General features: G+C 46.5%; 1 protein-coding gene across 5 annotated transcripts in view; it reads left to right on the top strand.

Annotated features, from left to right (window-relative positions):
* myom1a (myomesin 1a (skelemin)) overlaps positions 1–10020 on the top strand; it is a 103724-nt gene that overhangs the window by 48830 nt on the left and 44874 nt on the right. For all 5 annotated transcript variants that reach the window (XM_036966995.1, XM_036966992.1, XM_036966994.1 and 2 more), the window contains 5 exons: positions 641–822; positions 1051–1165; positions 1441–1597; positions 6440–6546; positions 7552–7596. In XM_036966995.1, coding sequence (XP_036822890.1) covers positions 641–822; positions 1051–1165; positions 1441–1597; positions 6440–6546; positions 7552–7596 — 606 coding nt within the window. The remainder of the gene's footprint in view (positions 1–640; positions 823–1050; positions 1166–1440; positions 1598–6439; positions 6547–7551; positions 7597–10020) is intronic.

Genomic DNA, 10020 nt, shown 5'->3' on the forward strand with positions numbered 1-10020 from the left:
TAACCTTACACTACCCTATACCCTTTAAACTATACCCTAACCTTACCCTATACCCTAACCTTACACTACCCTATACCCTATACCCTAACCTTAACCTATACCCTAACCTTACCCTAACCTTACCCTATACCCTAACCTTACACTACCCTATACCCTATACCCTAACCTTAACCTATACCCTAACCTTACCCTAACCTTACCCTATACCCTAACCTTACCCTATACCCTAACCTTACCCTATACCCTAACCTTACCCTATACCCTATACCCTATACCCTTTAACCTATACCCTATCCCTGGAGTGTAAAAAATGAACAATCTCTAAGCCACGTACGCTTCTACCCTACCACAGAACAATTCCTCACAGGATCAGAACTAGAAGGTTTTCCTGGTCAAGCAGGGTTGGGGTCAATTACAATTCAAGAAGTACACCAAAATTCCAATTATCTTCAATGCCTTTTGATTAGGAACGCTGAAATTTGGTTAAATTTCTTACTGGAATTTAATTGGAATTGTCCCCAAACCTCTAGTTAAGTTACATGGTCAGACTTAGGAATGGATGTACAGTACAGTAACCTCTACCTGTCTGTCTCTCCCGGTGCTCCCCATGGTCGCTCTCTCTACCTGTCTGTCTCTCCAGGTGCTCCTCATGATCTCCATGTGTTGGAGGTGCGTGACAGTTCCCTGGTGTTGCTGTGGGAACCTCCTACCTTCGATGGCCGTACTCCTGTCAACGGCTTCTATGTGGACATCAAGGAGGCCGTGGCAGGGGAGGACTGGAAGGGAGTACATGAGAAGGCCACCAAGCTGAAGTACATGAAGGTTAGGATGTGTCCAAATATCTGCCATAGAGGACCCTGTCTATACCCATACCTGTCAGCATTCTATAGTGGTCCTTGGGAAGGCCACCAAGGTTAGCGTTCCATCGATTCCAAGTAGTTTAGGACAAAGCCATCTGATGGCTTCCTGGAAAGTCAGATAGTGGAGTTGTAGTATGTTAGCTAACAGCAATGTGTGTTGTTCCTCTCCCTCCTTGTGTGTGTTCTCCAGGTGAATGGTCTGATTGCAGGCAGGTCCTATGTGTTCAGGGTGCGTGCTCAGAACCTGGCTGGAGTGGGAAAGACTTCTGCTGTGTTAGGACCTGTTCTGGCTCTAACCATGCCTGGTGTGTACAGTAGTACTGTCTGTCTGTCTGTCTGTCTGTCTGTCTGTCTGTCTGTCTGTCTGTCTGTCTGTCTCTGTCTCTGTCTCTGTCTCTGTCTCTGTCTCTGTCTCTGTCTCTCGGGACTTCTATGTAGAGTGAACAATGAGGGGGGCTTGGTTCTAATATTCTAGGTCCGTGCTTTTATTGATGTAACTATTGGGTTAATAAAGGTATTTTTAAAATCAAATCTCTTCTCCTTCTCCGTTTCTCTCCTCTATGTAACATGTACCCCCCAGGTACTCATGAGATAATACTGGATGTGGATGATGATGGTGTGATCTCCATGATCTTTGAGTGTTCTGAGATGGCCGAGGGGTCAGAGTTCATCTGGTCTAAGAACTACAAGACTCTGACAGACACCTCCAGACTCACCATCGTCACAGAGGGGGGCAAGTAAGTGCTGTTTCTATACCATGGTCGCAGAGGGGGAAAGTAAGATATGTTTCTATACCATGGTCACAGAGGGGGCAAGTAAGATATGTTTCTATACCCTCATCACAGAAGGGGAAAGTAAGATATGTTTCTATACCATGGTCACAGAGGGGGAAAGTAAGATATGGTTCTATACCATGGTCACAGAGGGGGAAAGTAAGATATGTTTCTATACCATGGTCACAGATGGGGAAAGTAAGTACTGTTTCTATACCATGGTCACAGAGGGGGAAAGTAAGATATGTTTATATACCATGGTCACAGAGGGGGAAAGTAAGATATGTTTCTATACCATGGTCACAGAGGGGGAAAGTAAGTACTGTTTCTATACCATGGTCACAGAAGGGGAAAGTAAGATATGTTTCTATACCATGGTCACAGAGGGGGAAAGTAAGTACTGTTTCTATACCATGGTCACAGAGGGGGAAAGTAAGATATGTTTCTATACCATGGTCACAGAGGGGGAAAGTAAGTACTGTTTCTATACCATGGTCACAGAGGGGGAAAGTAAGTACTGTTTCTATACCATGGTCACAGAGGGGGAAAGTAAGTGCTGTTTCTATACCATGGTCACAGAGGGGGAAAGTAAGATATGTTTATATACCATGGTCACAGAGGGGGAAAGTAAGTACTGTTTCTATACCATGGTCACAGAGGGGGAAAGTAAGATATGTTTCTATACCATGGTCACAGAGGGGGAAAGTAAGATATGTTTATATACCATGGTCACAGAGGGGGAAAGTAAGTACTGTTTCTATACCATGGTCACAGAGGGGGAAAGTAAGTACTGTTTCTATACCATGGTCACAGAGGGGGAAAGTAAGTACTGTTTATATACCATGGTCACAGAGGGGGAAAGTAAGTACTGTTTCTATACCATGGTCACAGAGGGGGAAAGTAAGTACTGTTTATATACCATGGTCACAGAGGGGGAAAGTAAGTACTGTTTCTATACCATGGTCACAGAGGGGGAAAGTAAGATATGTTTCTATACCATCATCACAGAGGGGGAAAGTAAGTACTGTTTCTATACCATGGTCACAGAGGGGGAAAGTAAGATATGTTTCTATACCCTCATCACAGAAGGGGAAAGTAAGATATGTTTCTATACCATGGTCACAGAGGGGGAAAGTAAGATATGTTTATATACCATGGTCACAGAGGGGGAAAGTAAGATATGTTTCTATACCATGGTCACAGAGGGGGAAAGTAAGATATGTTTCTATACCATGGTCACAGAGGGGGAAAGTAGGTTCTGTTTCTATACCATGGTCACAGAGGGGGAAAGTAAGTGCTGTTTCTATACCATGGTCGCAGAGGGGGAAAGTAAGATATGTTTCTATACCATCATCACAGAGGGGGAAAGTAGGTTCTGTTTCTATACCATGGTCACAGAGGGGGAAAGTAAGTGCTGTTTCTATACCATGGTCGCAGAGGGGGAAAGTAAGATATGTTTCTATACCATCATCACAGAGGGGGAAAGTAAGTACTGTTTCTATACCATGGTCACAGAGGGGGAAAGTAAGATATGTTTCTATACCATGGTTACAGAGGGGGAAAGTAAGATATGTTTCTATACCATGGTCACAGAGGGGGAAAGTAAGTACTGTTTCTATACCATGGTCACAGAGGGGGAAAGTAAGATATGTTTCTATACCATGGTCACAGAGGGGGAAAGTAAGTACTGTTTCTATACCATGGTCACAGAGGGGGAAAGTAAGTACTGTTTCTATACCATGGTCACAGAGGGGGAAAGTAAGATATGTTTATATACCATGGTCACAGAGGGGGAAAGTAAGATATGGTTCTATACCATGGTCACAGAGGGGGAAAGTAGGTTCTGTTTATATACCATGGTCACAGAGGGGGAAAGTAAGATATGTTTCTATACCATGGTCACAGAGGGGGAAAGTAAGTACTGTTTCTATACCATGGTCACAGAGGGGGAAAGTAAGATATGTTTAAATACCATGGTCACAGAGGGGGAAAGTAAGATATGGTTCTATACCATGGTCACAGAGGGGGAAAGTAAGTACTGTTTCTATACCATGGTCACAGAGGGGGAAAGTAAGATATGGTTCTATACCATGGTCACAGAGGGGGAAAGTAAGTACTGTTTCTATACCATGGTCACAGAGGGGGAAGTAAGTACTGTTTCTATACCATGGTCACAGAGGGGGAAAGTAAGATATGTTTCTATACCATCATCACAGAGGGGGAAAGTAAGTACTGTTTCTATACCATGGTCACAGAGGGGGAAAGTAAGTACTGTTTCTATACCATGGTCACAGAGGGGGAAAGTAAGATATGTTTATATACCATGGTCACAGAGGGGGAAAGTAAGTACTGTTTATATACCATGGTCACAGAGGGGGGCAAGTAAGATATGTTTATATACCATGGTCACAGAGGGGGAAAGTAAGATATGTTTCTATACCATCATCACAGAGGGGGAAAGTAAGTACTGTTTCTATACCATGGTCACAGAGGGGGAAAGTAAGTACTGTTTCTATACCATGGTCACAGAGGGGGGCAAGTAAGATATGTTTATATACCATGGTCACAGAGGGGGAAAGTAAGATATGTTTCTATACCATGGTCACAGAGGGGGAAAGTAAGTACTGTTTCTATACCATGGTCACAGAGGGGGAAAGTAAGTACTGTTTCTATACCATGGTCACAGAGGGGGAAAGTAAGATATGTTTATATACCATGGTCACAGAGGGGGAAAGTAAGATATGGTTCTATACCATGGTCACAGAGGGGGAAAGTAGGTTCTGTTTATATACCATGGTCACAGAGGGGGAAAGTAAGATATGTTTCTATACCATGGTCACAGAGGGGGAAAGTAAGTACTGTTTCTATACCATGGTCACAGAGGGGGAAAGTAAGATATGTTTAAATACCATGGTCACAGAGGGGGAACGTAAGATATGTTTATATACCATGGTCACAGAGGGGGAAAGTAAGATATGGTTCTATACCATGGTCACAGAGGGGGAAAGTAAGTACTGTTTCTATACCATGGTCACAGAGGGGGAAAGTAAGATATGGTTCTATACCATGGTCACAGAGGGGGAAAGTAAGTACTGTTTCTATACCATGGTCACAGAGGGGGAAGTAAGTACTGTTTCTATACCATGGTCACAGAGGGGGAAAGTAAGATATGTTTCTATACCATCATCACAGAGGGGGAAAGTAAGTACTGTTTCTATACCATGGTCACAGAGGGGGAAAGTAAGTACTGTTTCTATACCATGGTCACAGAGGGGGAAAGTAAGATATGTTTATATACCATGGTCACAGAGGGGGAAAGTAAGTACTGTTTATATACCATGGTCACAGAGGGGGGCAAGTAAGATATGTTTATATACCATGGTCACAGAGGGGGAAAGTAAGATATGTTTCTATACCATCATCACAGAGGGGGAAAGTAAGTACTGTTTCTATACCATGGTCACAGAGGGGGAAAGTAAGTACTGTTTCTATACCATGGTCACAGAGGGGGGCAAGTAAGATATGTTTATATACCATGGTCACAGAGGGGGAAAGTAAGATATGTTTCTATACCATGGTCACAGAGGGGGAAAGTAAGATATGTTTCTATACCCTCATCACAGAGGGGGAAAGTAGGTTATGTTTATATACCATGGTCACAGAGGGGGAAAGTAAGATATGTTTCTATACCATGGTCACAGAGGGGGAAAGTAGGTTCTGTTTATATACCATGGTCACAGAGGGGGAAAGTAAGTACTGTTTCTATACCATGGTCACAGAGGGGGAAAGTAAGATATGTTTAAATACCATGGTCACAGAGGGGGAACGTAAGATATGTTTATATACCATGGTCACAGAGGGGGAAAGTAAGATATGTTTCTATACCATGGTCACAGAGGGGGAAAGTAAGATATGTTTCTATACCATCATCACAGAGGGGGAAAGTAAGTACTGTTTCTATACCATGGTCACAGAGGGGGAAAGTAAGTACTGTTTCTATACCATGGTCACAGAGGGGGGCAAGTAAGATATGTTTATATACCATGGTCACAGAGGGGGAAAGTAAGTACTGTTTATATACCATGGTCACAGAGGGGGAAAGTAAGTACTGTTTCTATACCATGGTCACAGAGGGGGAAAGTAAGATATGTTTCTATACCATCATCACAGAGGGGGAAAGTAAGATATGTTTACATACCATGGTCACAGAGGGGGAAAGTAAGATATGGTTCTATACCATGGTCACAGAGGGGGAAAGTAGGTACTGTTTCTATACCATCATCACAGAGGGGGAAAGTAGGTTCTGTTTCTATACCATGGTCACAGAGGGGGAAAGTAAGTGCTGTTTCTATACCATGGTCACAGAGGGGGAAAGTAAGATATGTTTCTATACCATGGTCACAGATGGGGAAAGTAAGTACTGTTTCTATACCATGGTCACAGAGGGGGAAAGTAAGATATGTTTCTATACCATCATCACAGAGGGGGAAAGTAAGTACTGTTTCTATACCATGGTCACAGAGGGGGAAAGTAAGTACTGGTTCTATACCATGGTCACAGAGGGGGAAAGTAAGTACTGTTTCTATACCATGGTCACAGAGGGGGAAAGTAAGTACTGTTTCTATACCATGGTCACAGAGGGGGAAAGTAAGATATGTTTCTATACCATGGTCACAGAGGGGGAAAGTAAGTACTGTTTCTATACCATCATCACAGAGGGGGAAAGTAGGTTCTGTGTGTCCGTTGCCTGGTGCTCCAGTCTGTTTCTGCTCTCTGTGTTAGTTCATTGTCATGCTGTCTCCTCAGGTCCAGAGCAATCTTTAATGCTCCCAGTCTGGAGGACCTTGGTATCTTCTCCTGTGAGGTTACCAACACTGTTGGAGTCTCAGCCAGCTACACTCTAACGGAGGCTGGTGAGTCCCTGTCCCATTTCGCTGTTCTACATTAGTTTCTAGGAGTAGGGGCTATGGATGGGGTTAGGATTGGGATTGTGTCAGAAACATTCTGAGGAGGTTGAGTCAGTCCTTCCTGGCTGTCTCAGATAACATATAATCAGGTCTGAGTGACCTCAGATCTTTGGAAGGAGGAGGCAAAGGTTTGGGGAGTGAGTAGGGGAAGGTTAGCTTTCTGAGTGATGTATTCTCTTCATGGTCCGGTTACTAACAGCTGCATCACATTAGCTCTTAGTGACGTGCAGATAGAGGTTTCATTTCCTCATCACCTACAGTATATGCAGATTGAAGTCGTTCTTATTGTGTAGAAGGAAATAAACATCTGTAGAAAACAGACGGAAAACCAATGATGTAATCCCTGACTGGACACAATAATCCGTCGTCTCACGATTATGACCTCGTTCCTGTCTGTTGGTGTGTCAGAGAGGAAGAAACAGGAGGGAAATGACAATAAAGGATTGTGTTTGGTATGGTGTGAAAATTAGTGGGAGGGGGTAAGGAGAGGAGAGGCGAGTGGAGGTGTGAAAATTAGAGGGAGGGGACAAGGAGAGGAGGAGGGAGTGGAGGTGTTAAAATTAGAGGGAGGGGGTAAGGAGAGGAGGAGTGAGTGGAGGTGTTAAAATTAGAGGGAGGGGGCAAGGAGAGGAGGAGGGAAATTAGAGGGAGGGTGCAAGGAGAGGAGGAGGGAAAATTAGAGGGAGGGGGCAAGGAGAGGGAGGGAAAATTAGAGGGAGTGGGTAAGGAGATGGAGGGAAAATTAGAGGGAGGGGGTAAGGAGCGGAAGGGAGTGGAGGTGTTAAAATTAGAGGGAGGGGTAGGGAGAAGAGGAGGGAAAATTAGACGGAGGGGGTAAGGAGCGGGAAGGGAGTGGAGGTGTTAAAAATGGAGGGAAGGGGTGGAGGTGTGAAAGAGATGCTGACGGTTATGGTCGTCACCAATGTTGTTGGTGATGTTGTTGATTGACAGGTCTGAAGCGTCTCCTGGACATCAGCCACGAGCACAAGTTCCCCAGTGAGTATTCGTCATTGCCCAGCATTCCCGTGCTACACTGTTCTGATCTAGACCGTCTCTTCTCCAGAGCTATACAGTAGTCTCTCCTCCCAGTCTGTTCTGACTCCCTGTCTCTCCTCCTTCACGCTGTCCTCCTGTCTCTCCTCCTTCACTTTGTCCCCTGTCTCTCCTCCTTCACTCTGTCCCCCTGACTCTCCTCCTTCCCTCTGTCCCCCTGACTCTCCTCCTTCACTCTGTCCCCCTGTCTTTCCTCCTTCACTCTGACCCATGTCTCTCCTCCTTCACCCTGTCCCCTGTCTCTCCTCCTTCACTCTGTCCCCCTGTCTCTCCTCCTTCACTCTGTCCCCCTGTCTCTCTTCCTTCACTCTGTCCCCTGTCTCTCCTCCTTCACTCGGTCCCCATGTCTCTCCTCCTTCACTCTGTCCTCCTTCACTCTGTCTCCCTGTTTCTCCTCCTTAACTTTGTCCCCCTATTTCTCCTCCTTCACTCTGTCCTCCTGTTTCTCCTTCTTCACTCTGTCCTCCTTCACTCTGTCCACCTGTTTCTCCTCCTTCACTTTGTCCCCCTGTTTCTCCTCCTTCACTTTGTCCCCCTGTTTCTCCTCCTTCACTCTGTCCCCCTGTCTCTCCTCCTTCACTTTGTCCCCTGTCTCTCCTCATTCACTCTGTCCCCCTGTCTCTCCTCCTTCACTCTGTCCCCCTGTTTCTCCTCCTTCACTCTGTCCCCCTGTTTCTCCTCCTTCACTCTGTCCCCCTGTTTCTCCTCCTTCACTCTGTCCCCCTGTTTCTTCTCCTTCACTCTGTTCCCATGTCACTCCTCCTTCACTCTGTTCCCATGTCTCTCCTCTTTCACTCTGTTCCCCTGTTTCTCCTCCTTCACTCTGTTCCCTGACTCTTCTCCTTCCCTCTGTCCCCCTGTCTCTCCCCCTTCACTCTGTTCCCATGTCTCTCCTCCTTCACTCTGTCCCTCTGTTTCTCTTCCTTCACGCTCTCCTCATTCACTCTGTCCCCCTGTCTCTCCTCCTTCACTCTGTCCCCATGTCTCTCCTCCTTCACTCTCTCCCCATGTCTCTTCTCCTTCACTGTTTCCCCCTGTTTCTCCTCCTTCACTCTGTCCCCATGTCTCCCCTCTTTCACTCTGTTCCCCTGTCTCTCCTCCTTCACCCTGTCTCCCTGTTTCTCCTCCTTCACTCTGTTCCCGTGTCACTCCTCCTTCACTCTGTTCCCATGTAACTCCTCCTTCACTCTGTTCCCATGTCTCTCCTCTTTCACTCTGTTCGCCTGTTTCTCCTCCTTCACTCTGTCCCCTGACTCTCCTCCTTCCCTCTGTCCCCCTGTCTCTCTCCCTTCACTCTGTTCCCATGTCTCTCCTCCTTCACTCTGTCCCCCTATTTCTCTTCCTTCACGCTCTCCTCATTCACTCTGTCCCCCTGTCTCTCCTCCTTCACTCTGTCCCCATGTCTCTCCTCCTTCACTCTCTCCCCATGTCTCTCCTCCTTCACTCTCTCCCCATGTCTCTACTCCTTCACTGTTTCCCCCTGTTTCTCCTCCTTCACTCTGTCCCCATGTCTCTCCTCTTTCACTCTGTTCCCCTGTTTCTCCTCCTTCACTCTGTCCCCCTGTTTCTCCTCCTTCACTCTGTTCCCATGTCACTCCTCCTTCACTCTGTTCCCATGTCTCTCCTCTTTCACTCTGTTCCCCTGTTTCTCCTCCTTCACTCTGTCCCTGACTCTCCTCCTTCCCTCTGTCCCCCTGTCTCTCCCCCTTCACTCTGTCCCCCTGTCTCTCCTCCTTCACTCTGTCCCCATGTCTCTCCTCCTTCACTCTCTCCCCATGTCTCTCCTCCTTCACTCTCTCCCCATGTCTCTTCTCCTTCACTGTTTCCCCCTGTTTCTCCTCCTTCACTCTGTCCCCATGTCTCCCCTCTTTCACTCTGTTCCCCTGTCTCTCCTCCTTCACCCTGTGTCCCTGTTTCTCCTCCTTCACTCTGTTCCCATGTCACTCCTCCTTCACTCTGTTCCCATGTCACTCCTCCTTCACTCTGTTCCCATGTCTCTCCTCTTTCACTCTGTTCGCCTGTTTCTCCTCCTTCACTCTGTCCCCTGACTCTCCTCCTTCCCTCTGTCCCCCTGTCTCTCTCCCTTCACTCTGTTCCCATGTCTCTCCTCCTTCACTCTGTCCCCCTGTTTCTCTTCCTTCACGCTCTCCTCATTCACTCTGTCCCCCTGTCTCTCCTCCTTCACTCTGTCCCCATGTCTCTCCTCCTTCACTCTCTCCCCATGTCTCTCCTCCTTCACTCTGTCCCCATGTCTCTCCTCTTTCACTCTGTTACCCTGTCTCTCCTCCTTCACCCTGTCCCCCTGTTTCTCCTCCTTCACTCTGTCCCCCTGTTTCTCCTCCTTAACTCTGTCCCCCTTTTTCTACT

The sequence above is a fragment of the Oncorhynchus mykiss genome, chromosome 28 (assembly GCF_013265735.2).
Source record: "Oncorhynchus mykiss isolate Arlee chromosome 28, USDA_OmykA_1.1, whole genome shotgun sequence".
In the NCBI taxonomy this organism is placed as follows: domain Eukaryota; kingdom Metazoa; phylum Chordata; class Actinopteri; order Salmoniformes; family Salmonidae; genus Oncorhynchus; species Oncorhynchus mykiss.